Source organism: Ammospiza nelsoni, chromosome 6, assembly GCF_027579445.1.
Source record: "Ammospiza nelsoni isolate bAmmNel1 chromosome 6, bAmmNel1.pri, whole genome shotgun sequence".
Lineage (NCBI taxonomy): Eukaryota > Metazoa > Chordata > Aves > Passeriformes > Passerellidae > Ammospiza > Ammospiza nelsoni.
Window position 1 is genome coordinate 50789573 of NC_080638.1, and position 17169 is coordinate 50806741.

General features: G+C 38.1%; 1 protein-coding gene across 2 annotated transcripts in view; it reads left to right on the top strand.

Annotated features, from left to right (window-relative positions):
* The first annotated feature begins 5418 nt into the window (after positions 1-5418).
* Positions 5419-17169, top strand: part of VRK1 (VRK serine/threonine kinase 1) — a 31137-nt gene continuing 19386 nt past the window's right edge. The window contains exons 1-4 of one of the 2 annotated variants that reach the window (XM_059474747.1): positions 5419-5504; positions 10702-10857; positions 12340-12395; positions 17067-17136. In XM_059474747.1, coding sequence (XP_059330730.1) covers positions 10707-10857; positions 12340-12395; positions 17067-17136 — 277 coding nt within the window. In that variant the 5' untranslated portion in view covers positions 5419-5504; positions 10702-10706. Of the gene's footprint in view, positions 5505-5989; positions 6102-10701; positions 10858-12339; positions 12396-17066; positions 17137-17169 lie in introns of those variants that run through there. The other variant, XM_059474748.1, reaches the window with a different exon arrangement.

A 17169-nucleotide genomic window follows, 5' to 3' on the forward strand; every position in this document is an offset into this window, starting at 1 on the left:
CTGTAAGTACTTTTTCTTCTCCAGACAGCTATTTCTGTATAATAAAGCTTGCCAGAAGACAGACAAGTATGAATTATAATGAATTGCAGTGGTTTATTTTTAATTTTCATTGTATTACATTTCCTTCCAAGGAAACAGTCAAAGATTTCTGCCTCTTTTACTTTACAAAGAAAGTTTGTATGAGAAAATTAATTCACCAAAAAAACTATTTATATGAATATGGATTAACTTTTGATATTAAAAAGGATGAAATATGCTAATTTTCATTAGCTTTTTGTTTTTTTTTCTCTGAACAACATGCTCCTCAGACAAAAACTGCTGTCTCCAAATCTTATAAAAGATCTTAGCTGTTTTAGCATGCAGTTTGTAAGTAAAAATATTACCTAAATGATAAATTTCTAGTGCTGTCTCTCATGAAACTGATGGATAAATGCAGAGACAAGAAATTATTATTTCCTAGATTTAAATAATTCAAGGTGCCACACAGTATAATTGACTCAAAACTGTGTTCTTCATAGGTCTGCTGATAACTGCTAACCTTGATATTTTGCCTGCACATCTCTTCCACAAGTTTTACTGTCCTTTCAAATGTCTTCCTTACAACTGCAAAATCCATTCCAGGCCAATATTTTTCCCTTGACCCAGATTTTATTCCCTTTTAACCATCTGGAACCACTGACTTGTCAGAAACCAGGTTACCTATATTTGTTCTATTTTGGGGAGTCAGGAGACAGGGTAGCATAACTAACAAGGCTTTTGAATTTATTTGGTATTTACTGACTGTAATATCCTTGAACATGTGCTATGTTTTCCTCTGTATCTGGGTAACATTCAATAAGCTTTGCTTCTTGGCAAGGTATAGTTGGTAAAATATACAAATAAAATGCAATCTAATGTAATAAAGTGAAAGATAAAAAATATATAAAGCTGGCATACTCATTTGTTTTCTGTGAAAAGAACTGAAGAGATTGCTAGAGGAAGTAACAAGTACATGGTGATTCTGTATTTTTCCCAACACACAAATGCATTTTCAAAAAGTAGCAGAGAGATACTATTTCTTCCACTTTCAAGCAAAAGAGTTAATACTGTGTTGTTTAAAAATCCACTGTAGAAAACATATGACAGCTTGGTGACCTTGGAAGTGATAGTGATGTTTTTAAGCAGTGGGAAATAGGGAACTGTAGATAGGGAATACAAGGCACAGAGCTCTCCCTGTTTGCATCAAAACAGGGTTTTAAAAAATATAACCTCATTCTTTTGTGCATTTTTCTAGAGCCAAATCACCTTAAGAAATCGCTATTTGATCAGGAAGTCCACAGCTAAGTATAAGCTCACCTCATTCAAGAGATCTGGATCCTCTTAGCTACAAAGAATAGCAAATAATAAGTTTATGGAATTCTGGTTTCTAATTTAAATAGCATATAGTGACAACACTACTATTTAGCAGAGAAGTGTTTGGAGGTATGCTAATGACCACAAGAAAATTTCAAACCTCCATAATGTGCTTTAATCACCAGCTGGAGATCAAAAGCCACCATGTGATTTTATACAGCATGGGCAGCTTCCAGAACTGCCTTACATGGAAAGAGATCAATGGTAAAATTGGTAGATACAGCAGAGCTTTGCAATAAAAGCGTTTTATGTATCTTGTTCAAAGTATTTAAGTGCCTTTTAGATCACTGATTGAACCATAGACATTATAAAGTGGAACCTTTTAATACCAAAATAAATTTGCAGAGTAAAATTCCATTACAGGAAAAAGCATTGCACTGCAGCAGGACAGATAATAATTCTTTCACATGTAATGGAATATATGAAATGTTTGATGATAAACAGAAGTTCTTTGCATCGTTACAGTTGGATCCTATGCACTGCTGTTTGTGTGCATGTATCTACAGTGTAGGATATACACTGCCCCCAGATAAATTGCATTTGTACCTATAAATATCACTCTAACTGGGATGGGGGGAGACACTTCACAGTCAAGACAATTCAGTCATTTAAGTAGAGGAAAACTGCCTATGCATATGAGTTTGGACCTTGACCAAAGGAAACATAGAAATGCTTTAGAAACTCATAAAAGTCCTTTAATTTGGATTAATTTAATGCACTTCAAACAGCTCTCATCTTAGAAGCTTCAACTTATTTAAAATTATTTCCCTTAAAATCATGTGTCTGTTAGCATCACAAAACTGCCAGGAAAAAAGTGAAACTTCCAATGGATCTCACTGAGTAGCTTTTCTTTCACAGTGTTTTCATTAAGTCTTCTAATACTTCATCTCCTTTCCATTGAATTATTGGGTACTGTTTAGACTGGATCTCTTCTACCCCATATTCCATTCCTCTTTTACAAATTAACTACTTGGGGAATGAATACAGATGATATTTTAAGAGCTGCAAGATTTAAAAGTATTTTTCCTGCCTCAGCACCTTCATTTTGAATTTAAAATGTTTTGAAAAGTATAATTAATAATGTCTTTTTAATTCATAATAGAGAATTAAGAGTAAAGTAAACCAGGTCCTACTTTGAGATTTGTTAAAAATTTCCTTTATCACTTCAAGCTAAGCAAACTTTACCTAGCATCTCTATGTCTGATTCTTCATTTGTAATAAGGGGTAAGTATTTATTTTGCTGCAGTGATTCTTTGTTAAGTTCTTTAGGAAGTTGACCCTAACAAAAGTCAATATTGTACCTTTATTTGGTGAGGAACACTTAGATGATGGTCTTATCTCATGGGGAACATTTTAGACAGATGTGTAGTAATTTCACTGAGTAAACAGATAGTCTCATCAAATTGATAAAGTATTCAAACAGTTTCTTATTCACTGCATTCTGAAGGAATTAATAAACAAAAATTTATATTCCTTTCCAAAAATACAAAAGTTAGTAGAATTTTTAAAGACACCTGGAGAGATTGGCAAAACCAGTTTTGTTCCTATCTACCCTTTAACAGCACTCAGACACAATCAGATGTTGTACTGGTCTCCTAAAATACACACAAGCTCTGAGGTTACTGGGTAGATCACTTTAAATTCTCTTGAAATGCATATTAATGGATAAACAAGACAACTCTGGAGTGCCACACTGATATTCTTAGAGAATAGTGATTACTCTTTTAAAGGTTAATAAAAGCACATTAGATGAAAAAAGGCACAGCCTTAATTTAATTTATATAACCTCTTTCCTCTGAGGAAAATAGTGTGAAATGTGCATGGGAGGACAAAAAGTGAGTTTGCAGTGAACACATTTTTCCCTTAGTGTCAGTATATTCCCACTCAGGGTAACAAGGGGGTGTGATGGGAAGTATAATTCCTTCTACATCAGAGTAGGTGCACAGTGGGTGCATGGCAACAAAAGGTTCTGAATCAAAAACTTGCTCCTTGGAAAGTGATCATACTACAGCTCTTTTTCAGACTGTTTATGGACTCTGGCCACAAGGTTTTTAAGAAAATCTTCTGTGGTCTAGCCATTCATGAGATCTGCAATTTGAAGAAAATACTGTGATTATTTTTGATACAGTAATGTCTACTCCCATCTGCGGTCCTCAATCCCCAGTTAGGACAGCTGAGTGCAGTGCATGTGTACTCTTTTATCAAGTATCTGGGGTGGCACAGTCTCCCCATTCATTTGGGAATCGTCTACTAATTTTTTTAAATTATTTTTTATGGTTTTAATGCGCTGTGTGTAGTATGACATGGTGCTTGAGCAATGTATATGCATTTTTCTTCTCATGTTGCAAAGCAGAAAAATAAGATTGCAGAAAGAGAACACATACTGGAATTATAAGACATTAAATTCTATAAATTTTGGAAGAATGGAAATGTGAAGAACATTTACTTTAGAACTCGAGTACTACATTCTATTAAATAAAAATATGATTCACATGTGATCCACAGAAGTGGAATATTTATTAAATTTCTCATTCAATTTTCTCTATCAGCATCTTAAAATGGTTTCATGATCCCAATAATTCAATACTAAAGAGGATGGTACTGCAAGTGAAATGCTATCGTGTCTGGTAGTGTGTCACCATGATATTTTCTGAAAAATCCCTTTGCCAGGACTTCTCTCCTGAGAAGCCTCAGAGGAAAAGAAAAACAATAATTATCTGCTGCTGTGGAATGCAACAGGTGCATCTTTGATTGGTCTCATGTGGTTGTTTTTAATTAATGGCCAATCAAAGTCCAGCTGTCTCAGACTCTCTGGTCAGTCACAGGATTTTATTTTCATTCCATTCCTTTCAATTCCTTGCTAGTCTTCTGATGAAATCTTTTCTTCTATTCTTTTAGTGTAGTTTTAATGTATAATTTTCTTTTAATATAATATATATAAAATAATAAATCAGCCTTCTGAAACATGGAGTCAAGATTCTCGTCCCTTCCCTCGTCCTGGGACCCCTGCAAACACCACCATATTCGTGTTCTTCACTCAGTCCAAACAAACTTTTGGTCTTTCCTGTGAATAGTAATACCCTAGAACGTACAGAACAGTTCAGATTCTTGAACATCTCTAGTAGCACCTAATATTTAAAAAATAAATTTCTAGTATTCTTAATGTGGACCAGGTGGTCAAGGAAATCTATGTATTCTCATGATGAACATACCACAGAATGATACTTCTTTGTTTGAACAAAGATAATACTTTGGTACTATTTAGTACCTCTAAAACTGCAGTATGTCAGGACAGTGGCCATGAAATCATAATGCATTTTAAGAGTTTGAAACACCCAGTAAAATAACAAAACGATTGTCCTGTTATTTTCCTGCCTCATCCCCTAAATTCCCTGGCTTGCTCCTCTCTCCCTTCCCAGCTGGGCAGAATCAGGGGTGGATGTGCGGACATTTGTACCCGACAGAGGAAGGAGGAGGAATCACCGTCCCTGGAAGTGTTTAAGGAAGGGCTGGGCTCAGTGCCCTGCTCTCGTTCCCCTGGTGGTGTTCGCTCTGGACTCGATGATCTTTTCTAACCTTATTGATCCTGTGGTACCAGCTTGAAAATGGCCTTCCCAAACTCGTTGCACCATAAGAAACCAACCCTTCTCATAACTCTCAAAATTGTTTCACTGAAAGGAGCTGTGAAGCACTAGAACAGGCTGCCAAGGGCAGTAGTGGAGTCACCACCCCTGGAAATGTTCCACAAACTTGAAGATGTGGCACTTAGGCACGGTTTTGCGGTGAACAGGGGTTTTAAGGGTCTTCTCCAACCCAAACGACCCCATGACCGCAAAAGACTTCAGCTCTTGGCCCATCTCGGGCCGCGGTGCCTGTTGGGAACTGTAGTCCATGTCGGGCCCTCCTGCGGCCACTTGCTGCGGCTGTGGACTACATTTCCCAGTAGGCATCGCGACCAGGGCTGGACGGAGGCGGAGGGCCGCGCTCGGCGGCCCAATGGGCGCGGGCGATGCTGGGAGGTGGCGCCGGGGCGGGCGGGCCGCCGGGGCCGCGGGCAGTGCGGGAATTTCGGACCGGGAGGAAGGAGCGGCGCCGGGCCCGCTCACCCAGAGGTACTTGGAGCCAGCGGCTGCCTCTGGGCCGCAGACGTTTGGGGTTTTTTTTGGAGGCGAGTTCTGGGGCACTATTTCTCATCCGTTTCGCCGTGCCGAGCATCCCCGGCCTTTCTGGCGGCTTGCGGGCGGTTTTCCCCGCTTCCCTCGCGGAGGAGGCCGGTGGGACCGCGGGGCCCGCCCAAGCCTTGCTCCTCCGCAAGGGCAGGGAAGGTCCCTTCCCTTCCCTTCCCTTCCCTTCCCTTCCCTTCCCTTCCCTTCCCTTCCCTTCCCTTCCCTTCCCTTCCCTTCCCTTCCCTTCCTTTCCCTTCCCTTCCCTTCCCTTCCCTTCCCTCTCCCGGCCCAACCCGCAGCGCTCGCTCAGTTCCACCCGTGGGCTTTGGGCCCCGCCTTTGCCGGCTGTGGGCTCTAAAGCTCCTTCGGTGGCCGCGGCCTGAGTTGTTTTGCTTCCTGTGTTTTGTTTTTTTAGCACTAAAGGTAGGCGGAGGAGGCTGAGTAAAAGCTCTGCTCTGTGCCACTTCAGAGGTTCGTCACCTTCGGGATTGTCTCGCTGTGGCATCACCTTGGCTGGGAGGCATTCCTGAGTTTTGCTTTAAAGTAAACTTTTTTTTTTTAAACACAGGCCTACAAATCACAAAAATCTGCGATTTTAGGATCAGGGAAGGCCTGGTGTGTAAGAATTGGGTTAAGCTGGTTTCTATCATTGGTTGTGGTTTTTCTTCAGTTCCTATTTCTTTTTGACTTCCTTGTTCGAGACTTCAGCAGTTGCACACAGGGCGAACTCTATTGTTCTCTTTAGTTTTCAATTTATGCTTAAGCACTCTAAGAACTGTAGGCTTTTATTAATTTGTAGGGAATCCATGGACCCTTTTTATGGCTAAGAAAAATACAAGAGCTGTTGTGAAGCTTCCTGTAACTTACTGTGTCAAAGGTCTTGTGCCCTCATCTGTAGGAACAAGCTGCCCACTAAATTCTTGGGGAAAATCCCTAAGTGAGGTAGGATTGCAGGATTCCTGGTGAATTTCAGAGCTGATGATTTTTATACAGTGTGCTAAATTATCAAAAAGCCTTTAAGTGTCTCACTCACATTTTGCAGTTGGTATAGAGGTGAGGCGATTTGGAGTGACATGATTTGGTACCTTAAAATACTGGTTTTTATTGCAGCAAATGAGTGATGATTAAAATTTTCAGAAGAGCCTTAAATAACCTTAGAAGAAACTTTAAAAAAAGTAATGTATTCTTGAGAAAGCAATTTAAAATTAGTAGCACAGTAATTCCACTTGTAAATGACTATTTCCTACCTCTGAACAATCTGCATTCTGAAATATTAAGTCATCTTGGTTTGTTTAGCAAAAAAGGAAAAAAGGCATTTCCTTGGTCAACTGTGCTGCTGTTGTGATTACATATTTCTCAGTAATTGTGGTCCACAATTGTGGTATTTATTGATTTTGTCAAAAAAGATTTTTTAAAAAAAATTTTTGAGAGAGAACTGCAGTGCCCTTCTTGTGTGAGTGCCATTAACTGTCCAGTATCTTAATCAGGAACTTTGATTGGAGAGGTTTTCACAGACAGGGATCAGCCAGTCACAAAATGTCTGAATTTATGCAAGAAAATCTTTGTTCACTGGTGTGACAAGTCACTGACACATCAGTTATTTTTTGTGTTTATCCTCCCATGAATCAGGAGTCTTTAAGTGTCATGTTCTTTCTTCCCAATTCCTTGAGCAAAAACTTAGTTTTGTTTTCTCCTTGTCTTAATTTTTTTTTTTCAGGCGGACATGGATTTCTTGCTTTGACTAATGAGCAGTTTTAATGATACATAGATTTCAGGTCTTGCTGGAACTACCTGCTCCTCTAGGAGCACAGGTCACCAGCTCCATCAGGGTTGACAATGAAAATACATCCTCCTAAGATAAACAACTGTAAAACTTACAATTTCCAGAAAATAAAAGAGGAAGATCAGGAAATAACCAGTATGACTTGACACACAGCAGAAATTCATTCAAAATAAATTTGTTTTGTATTCATTTCAGAGTTTTGTTGATAATGAATGGCAACAAGAATTGAGAAGTGGCTATTCATATTTATTCCAAGAGTTCAAGTATCGCTTAAGTAGCAATTGTGGCAGGCAACATTTGTAAAGATAACACCACTGATATGCAGGCAGTGGTGCTATCTCAAGTACAGTGCATTCTGTTTCTTCCAAGGTGTTTTATTAGGTGGAAGCCTTTGTAGTACTTACTAAGAGGCTTCTGGAGAGAGTTTAGACAAATAGACTTCTGTTACTCATACTTGTTAGTAGGAAAATCTTTGTTTTGAGCACATTGTAGCAACATAAAATGCTGCTGTTTACAATCATGCACCTTGAATATTGTTCTTGTCAGGCACCTTAGCTAAGTAGGGTCAGGTCTGACACTTGAATGATAGTACAGTACTTGACATCCATGGCACTGTTTCCAAGGACTTCAGCATGATTGCAGGAACTAATGAATTTAACTTCACAATACCTGTGGATAGAAAATATTTCCTTTGTTGATGGAAAGAAGTATTGAGAGGAAAGTTTATGATTTTTTTTTCTTTTCTTTTTGAAGGGATGGTGGTGGTGAATTTTTAGAAGTGATTTTAGGGAGAAGTAGATGGCTTTATTCCAGTTCTGGAGTGTACAGTAGACAGCTCTATGTCATGTTTGTTGGTGCATAAGTTTCTTCACAAACCCCTTGTGTTTACTGTATTATGATTTGAAAAGCATATAGAATGATAGAATTTGCACTCAATTTAAGTTGTCTGTAATTTTTTTTATTGTGGTTTTTTTCTAGTTCTATCTTTTCATGTAGAGAATTTCTGCTGTGTCCAGGTGTCTTTGGTGTCAGTCAATAGAAGACATTTGAATGGATTTATCCAAATACATGTGAAAGCATGTGCAGCCGTTGCTTAAATATTTCCTTGGGTAACAGCTTTTTTGCAAGAGCTTGAGTGCTCAGCATTGTGCATGCTGCCCATTGCAAGCGATCAGTGTTTGGCACCTATGGCCTGCTGATAGTTTGACCAACTTGTAAGTAGGCACAGTGCCATGTTAACAGATGGGTATGAATACAGACAGCCAAGAAACCATGTATGTGTATCTAGTGTATTTGTTAAGGGCAGGGTTCCCAGCTGGGGACGTTCAAACTTATGTCCATTTTGAATTTTTGCTTTTATGGATAAAGGAAAGTTGTCATTAACTATTTTTTTAAAAAAAATAAATACCGCCAGGCATACAATTATTGACCATGTTAAACAAAATAAGCGGGGGTGTGGAAGAAGAGGGAAGCACCAGCTCTTCCTTTGATACTCTTGAGGAGCTATTTTAAGTAAATTTAATTCCTTTTTAAGCAAGGCTGCTATCAAGAGTCTCGCTGTGAATGTCAAAGATGTGGAGTGTATCAATAGCTTTGTTTCACAGGCTTGCTAGCCTTATTGTAAGAGAGGCCACAAATTTTTCTTTTACTGACAACAATCTGTCCAGCATTTAAGCACCTAAGTGCATCTGTCCAAGTCTTGCCCAAATTATTTGTAATAACTCAGAGATCAAGGGGCTGCAATCCTTCAAGCCCTCTGCATGGCTCTTATATTGACAATAAGTTATTTCTTAGCCTGAGGATGAGTGTGCTCATTTTGGATATGTTTTGGTATCCTTTAGATGACAGCCTGTGTAATCTTGTCCCACATCTGAGTCACTGGGCAATGCTGCTGATTTTTGCAGCATTTTTTGTTGCCTTATCTGAGTCAGCTTTGGGGCTCCAGGCTTCTGGTTTATTTCATTAGCGCTTCTAATAATTTCAGTCTGCCCTTTGTTTTAATCCATTTCCTGATTTAGATGTCCTGTGAAGCTGCCTAAAGGTCTGCAGTGATCTTTCTGGCCTGCTCTTGTAAGTGATATGTAGGCTTTTCTACTGCTCTGTTCTTTCTGACACTTTGACACCATTGCTTTCTCATTGGTATGTCTTATCTGAGCTGGCTGGAATTGTCGTTGGTGCTTGAAAGTCTCATTTTTCTCCTGTAGAAAATCTGGATGAAAGATCTTTCTCCAAGACAGTAAACTATGTATCACCTTGAAGAATAAAAAAAAAAAGACAAAGGGATGTAGAGAGGAGTTTCTTGAAGAGACTGTGGATAATGATGTGGGTATAGCTAGTCTTTAAATTTATGTGTAAGGTGTGTCTTGATAGCAGGGAAGAATGTTACTGTATGGAAGTGGAAATACGGAAAAGTAATGCAGAATCAAAACATCCTGTTTTGTGATAATGATGAAGCTTATGCAATGTAGGTATTGATAAATACCAATATCTGTCTGTGATGTGAGTATTTGATAAAAGTTTCTCATTTAGATATAAGTAATGTATTCACTCTTCTCAAATTACCAAGGACCCTAAAAAAGAAGAACTTTGGCCTGGAATGATGCACCTTCTTTTCTGTTTTTATGCATATATTGAGTGACTCTGATGTCTCCAGACTTGCTGCCAGAGTCCATTATTCTCTGACTAGGCTCTTTTAGATGTTTTATTTATAAAGGATATAATATTTGAAATCAAATTTACTTCTTTGAAGATAATTGATGCTATGTGAGATTTCTGAATTAGGAGAGTGATATAAAATATATAAATGAAAACAATACAACTGGTAAGTTTCACTTGGCAAAATAAGCAATTGCAATGCACAGTTCAGTCATGGTACTGATGCAATTCTCATTCCTGGTCTCTGTAGTATGTGTTTCTTTACAGCTAAGAGGAATTCCTCATATTACCACTGAAGACTTGCAGTTTTTCAGTATGCAAGTTTAACTTGGGAAAACTGATGAGCTTTATTTCATAAATTTACTTTTTTCTAAGTTTAGACCTGTGAGTTTTGTGATTGATTGAGTGTGATAGATTCTGAGATCTTTTTAGCATGTATTATACAAGGTCTTGTAATAAGTTTCTCTTGTGAAGATTTTTGCTGTCAAATTTTTTTGTGATGCCTGGAAAAAGTAGTTGTTTCTCACTTTTAATTCATGCTGATGAAACTGCTTATTGCATTTCTTTTCAAGTATCTTTGTAGTAACAAATCAGTGCTTAAACAACCCATTCTTTTTTGTATTTCTAACAGATTTCTATGTAAAATAAGTTGGATCAACATGTAACCTTTTTTAAAATTTTTTTTTCAATTTTCACTCTCTCTAGGGAAAATGCCCAAGAAGAAAACAGCTGGAAAAGCCCCTTCCAAAACGAAACTTGCTGAATTGTTTAGTCTGGGGGAGGTTCTAGCAGACACAGCAAAAAAAGAATGGAAATTAGGTGTCCCTGTAGGGGAGGGAGGCTTTGGACGCCTATACCTTGGTAAGTGCAGCTACCTTTGATAATTCTTTAAAATGGAGAGTAGATGTTTTTCCCCATTCAAAACAATGAAAAGTTGACCCCAAGTTAGAAATATGGATATAGAATGGTATCTTCACATGAACTTTTCTGCTAGAACCTTAGCTTGGGTCATGGTGTTGGAAAAAAAAGATGGAAATAGACAAATGGTTGCTTTAAGCACTAGTTTTGTGAGTTTTCAGTGGTAGTTCATTCTTTTTAAAAATCAAAATCTTTATTACTTTTTAGCCATGGAAAGGATAGTTTAGTATTTATTTCAATTTGAATTTTGGTCTGTCTGAAAGACTGGATTTTTGCATGATTGTCTTTATAATGATGAATTCTGAACTGAAACTATCAGTGCATATATCTGGAGGCTACTGGTCAGCCAATACTTGGACTGGTTTTGACTTTGGTATTGCTTTTATTTTTTCATTGCCTTCTGAACTTCTAGCATGCCATATACTTTTTTTTTTTAATGTAATCAGTGCTAAAAACAAATTGAAGTGTTGAACTTTACAGTTCAGAGCCTCAGTTCAGGTCTTGTTTTGCAATTCTGTTGCAAGGAAAACTTCTAAAAGTGAAATAGTGTTCCATACTTAGTAGCTCTTTCACTTGGACAGATGAACAGATAAGAGAGGTCTTGAGACTTTTCTGCTTAATTTACTCTAGTCATTTTTCAAACATTTCTGAAGGGATGAAAGTTAATATGGTCATTATAATATAGTCTTCCTCATCTTGGGCAAAAGGTTGTGCTGGATTCATACTGAGTTGGAAAACAGGAAAAAATCTGTCCTGCTTTTAAAATGAACAGACTGCAGCATAAGTGGGTTAAGGAGAAAAAAACAGGACCAGTGGGTGGCTTTTTGCCAAAGAAGCTTTCAACTTCTTACTCAGCCTCACTCAATGAGCTACTAAATTTACTAGAGTTCCAACTCGAATTCCTGCTTTGTTCAAGCCAAAGCTTGCTCTGCTTCCCCATTATTTGCACAAAGCTGTGACCCTGACTGTTCCTGTACTTTGTACTTGCCTAACTTGATGTTCTTCATGTCTGTATCTTCTGTCATAAATACCAACAACTTAGTAGCAACAGAAGGTCACTTTTGGATATGTGACCTGGCAGCATGGAATTTATTTTTCTTCTTTATGTTCACAAATTTGTATGTTTATAATAGTCCTAGAAAGCAAAAGAATCACTGTTGAATAGGAAAAAGTTACTGGATTAAAAAACAAAAAAGCCTTCATTTAATAAACAGCCTGTACTCCTCAAAAAGAAGGAAGAATGGAAGAATGCAATATCTGTAGACAGTAGCATTCACATATACTGTGATTGTCTTACCAAAGGCTAAGGTACTGCTCTGTGTTCATGTCAGCACTAGTTACTTTGTTGTGTGTTTGTCCATCCTGCATAACAAGTGAGTGTATGCTGTCCTCTCCTACTACTAATAAAAGCTTCCTTTTTAACAGCTGATGTTAATTCTTCAAAGTCGGTTGGCAGCGATGCCCCTTATGTTGCAAAAGTGGTAAGAGCATTTGAATCTTTACTTCTCAACTTGAAAATATTTGTTCTAGAATGGAATGTGTAATTTAAAACATCTTCTGAAAATGATGCAATTGCAAAGTGCTGTTTGAAATAAAAGTGTGGGGATACAGAGGAATGCTGCTGAGAATTGGGACTCCTGTGTATGAGGAACATCATGATAGCACATCAGTGGAGTTGAAAAGGATCCATGAAATGGATCAGATTCTGTTTCATTTGCTTCCTATAAACAACACAGATATCACCAAATGAATGAAATCTGTCTAGCTTTTGGAGAATTTCTGTGATTCACCAGTGAGTCTCTGTGAACTGTTGCTCACCACTGGATGTTGATAAACTGACAGATGGCTCACGACAAGAAAGAAAGAAACAGCAAAACTTTAATTCCTGAGGTCTCCAAAAAGTTTTCTCATAAAAATGTTTTTTCATAAACCACATACATCTTCTAATTTGTATTGAACCAAAATAACATTGACATAATTTTTAACCCTAATGATTACAGAGAAGAAAAAGCACTGTTGATTGTTTATTTTTATCCCATTGTAGCAAATAATCAAAATCTTTTTATTACTTGAAATTTTCTTATGGTTTTAGGCAAAAAAAAAAAGAGAATTATTTATTTGGATTTGGCTATTGCTCTTCCTAAGGTATTAAGTATTTTTTCTTAAATTTTGCCAGAGTGCCTAGATATGGTAAGATCTTAGACAGTCTTAGTAAAAAACAAGGACTATGGCAATAGTCATAGTAGATCCAGAATCCTTCGTTTTCTTGGTGGTGATTCTGTTCCTGCAATAAAAGTAAATACCAGAGAACTGTACAAGAACCTCACAGCGTAGAAGATTAGTTTTTCAGTGCAGTTCAGAACTGCACTGTTTTAACGTTTTATTTATTAAGCTATGTGATGATTCTGAAATACCTTGCTACAGTAGCCAACCACTTTGTGTACATGTTAGTGCTTTTAACATTTGTTCCTGAAACTATAAGGTTAGGTTAAATTAGAGTAAAATACATTTTGGTTAGTATGTGCCTTTAATCTTGGTATTTACATCTGCTGACTAAAGGGAAATAGTAGAATACTGCTTTTGCTCTGTTCAGGCAGATCAAAGGTACAGTTTGTGATGACCCTCCCTCAGAAATGTTTTCCTTTGCTGAAAAAAGCAGTGCTTGCTAAGCAAATGTCAGACTGCCACACTTTCAACATTGATCTGCTGCTGCTGGTGCTGCCTTAGGTGTTTGTGGGCAGGAATTGCAGACAGAGCAGGAGCCCCAGCCTGCAGTGCTGTGGTGGCCAGCCTGTCCTCTTGAGGGTGGGGGTGTCCATTGTGCATCTGTTCTAGAGGCAGATAACAGCAGTGGCTTGCCTGGGAGAGGCAGTGGCTTCTAATTACTGGCTCCTGCTGAGTCTGGACTGATCAGGAAGCAGGGCACTGTCTCATTCCCATGGAAGAATCTGGTTTGACTTGCTGGGAAAACCATCAGATATGCATTACTTTATGCTGTGTGTAATTGCTGTTACCCTCTTTTCCTGAGTTTGAAGCCCATCCATCTTCTTCTCTTTGGGCTCTTAAAATAAGAGTTGCCCCAACTTTTGGGTTGCTCCTGTGCTAGATTCACTTTGTTGCAGCATTTTGTAAATACCTCCATTGCTAATATCCCCGACGACTACTCAATTTTAATTTGACTTTCATAATTTTGTCTTTATGGCAATAAAGAGTAGCCCCAGTCTTTATGCTAGCCTCACAAATGACCCATAACATATTATGCCTCTACAGTCTGGTATAACACAACTTCAGATAAGAGCCCATTTTCTGATGCCTGGGTGGATTCTGGTTTTTCCATCAGCTGAAGCAATGTGCTTAACACCTTTGAACAATTACTAGTGTTTAACAAAATATGTGCTTCTATAGTAACGTTCTTCAAATTAAGCTATTAGAGCAGGATGGAAATTGTCTTAGTCTTTGACATATCCTCATAGTATTGATGTCTGAGCCGTATGAAATGAATCACAGTTTTTATTAAAAAAGAAATGCTTTTTAACATGTGGACTTTTCAGATGTCATTGTTCAGGAGTGGATGCAGGGTTTAATTACACTTCATTACATTGCTGACTGAAAAAGATCAGAATTCTTAAAACACTACTTGAAAATTGTTAGGTTTTGACACGTACTCCTTAGTCTTTCATTTTGTTATCTTTTTGAATAAGACTTTAATTTCAGTTTTATAAGTCATGTATTTAGAATGACCCTGGGCATAAAGCTGTAGAAATTTGTGTTTGCACTCCTTCTGAGCTATTATGGCAAATACTGGATGCTGTGTAAGCTTTTTTTTAGCATCATATATGCATTTCTTTATCTGTAGGTAGAATTAATGGTATTGTGGGAAAACACCTTCATGGTCAACATAAAGATCTGGTCTATGGTTGAATCATGTATCCATTCTCCAAGCATGAAAAGATGGCAGATTTTTCTTTTTGACCAGAGAAAGATATAAATTTTCAGCACTGAGGCATAATTTTTTTGGGAATAATTTATTTATGGATAAATAATGTAAGGACTTTTAACACCTACTTTTTTTTTCTGTATTTTAGTAGGAAAGCAACATTGTTGAAATCCATGTAAATTAAGTGAAAATTATATATGAGAATTCATATTGTAATAAGTTAGGGTATTGATAGATAATGTTACACAGAATCAAGTACAAAAAAATAAATAGAAGAATCTATTTTACCCTTCTTCTCTGCATATATAATCTCTGTATTACTAATTTGTTATCCATTGTGGATAAATATACTAACTGTGAAAGTAAATTTGCAGGTAGCAAAGTTTGTGTGTGTTGATCACACAAACTGTCTGGTCTTTGGTTTTGGGTTTTTTCTGGTTCTTCCTCACAAGGAGAGGCCAGAAAGCTGTCTTGGCTCCATTGTTTATCAGTGCAGTGCTGCTGGAGAAAGGGAGGTGGAGACAGGCAGTAGCTTTGTAATCGAGTGTCCAGGCCTAGGAGTGGTGCCCAGGCTTGGGGGTATCTGCTCCCAGTGTGTCCCGTGTCCCAGCTGGGGGTATCTGCTCCCAGTGTGTCCTCCTGTGTCCCAGCTGGGGGTATCTGCTCCCAGTGTGTCCCATGTCCCAGCTGGGGTATCTGCTCCCAGTGTGTCCCATGTCCCAGCTGGGGTATCTGCTCCCAGTGTGTCCTGTGTCCCAGCTGGGGTTATCTGCTCCCAGTGTGTCCCATGTTCCAGCTGAGGGTATCTGCTCCCAGTGTGTCCTGTGTCCCAGCTGGGGGTATCTGCTCCCAGCGTGTCCCAGCTGGGGGTATCTGCTCCCAGTGTGTCCCATGTCCCAGCTGGGGGTATCTGCTCCCAGTGTGTCCCATGTCCCAGCTGGGGGTATCTGCTCCCAGTGTGTCCTGTGTCCCAGCTGGGGGTATCTGCTCCCAGTGTGTCCCATGTTCCAGCTGGGGGTATCTGCTCCCAGTGTGTCCTCCTGTGTTCCAGCTGAGGGTGTCTGCTCCCAGCGTGTCCTCCCAAGGTCCAGCTGGGGGTGTCTGCTCCCAGAGTATCCCATGTTCCAGAGCCCATGGTCAGGGCACTTTGAGCTCTGCATTGCTCCAGTGCCACTGGACAGCAGTGAGCCTCTCTTAGCTCCATGTTACACTCTGGCCCGTAGCAATTGGCTGGATCACATCTGCATTTAAAAGTTAAAATTAAACCCATGTAAGATTGGTGTGTATCTAAGGTCATGTGATTGTATTATTCTTGAGTTTCTTTGCCAGTAATTGCATATGTTTTATTTTTTAAGTGTAGGATATTCCAAAACAGCTATTTTCACAGAGATATAATGAATTTGAGTATCTATGAGTAACTAGACAAAAATTAATTGCTTAAGCTCATCTCAAAATAAGTTACTCAAAAATTACAAGAATTGAGATAAGTCTTTTTTACTTTTTTCTTTACTATGTTCTGGAAGTGTAGAATCAAGATACTTGCCCATCCGCTGTTCTTGCAGTATTTAAAATCTTTGGTGTTTTCATAGGAATTTCTCTCTTGAACTTTACTTGTAATACATGGTTCCTGTAGTTTTGTCCCTTAAAAATGGAACTGAAATGTACTAAATACAAGGTATTTCTGAAATCAAAATAGGTGTAGTTCTTATAATTGAGAGAAATTTTGAAATCCTCTGTTATTTTTATCTTGGTAAACTAATGTATGAAGGGAACAAAATGCCTTATGTTCAATAAGAGTTTAACTTTTGTTAAGATTTTTTTCATTAAATGATTTCAGGTGTTATTTTAAAATCACTAAAGGCTACTACAACTGATGCAATCCAGCTGTAATCTGGAGAATCTGAGATAACGTTGTTTAACGTTCTCTGCTAAACTTCTGCCAATAATTGTTAATATTTCTATACATTTCAGTTAATTTCTTTAGTCTTTTGCTGTGGGACAGTATTTTTTGATACCCTTAATGTTAAGCCAGTTATAATAAAAACAGCTTTTGGAGCTAAATTTCTTTTATAATAAGAAGATATTCTAGTGAGTTTATCAGCATCAGGTAGAGCATTTGAGGAAGAGTATGTTTTTATAGGGTGAATGCTTCAGCTTTTAATAATTATTAGGCATTAACACAGCAGTCTTTAATGAATTTTTAATTGTCTTAAAGGAACCCAGCGAGAGTGGACCTCTTTTTACTGAGTTAAGGTTCTACATGCGAGCTGCTAAGCCAAATGAAAGTAAGCAGTCTGTTAAAATGTTTTTAATGACCT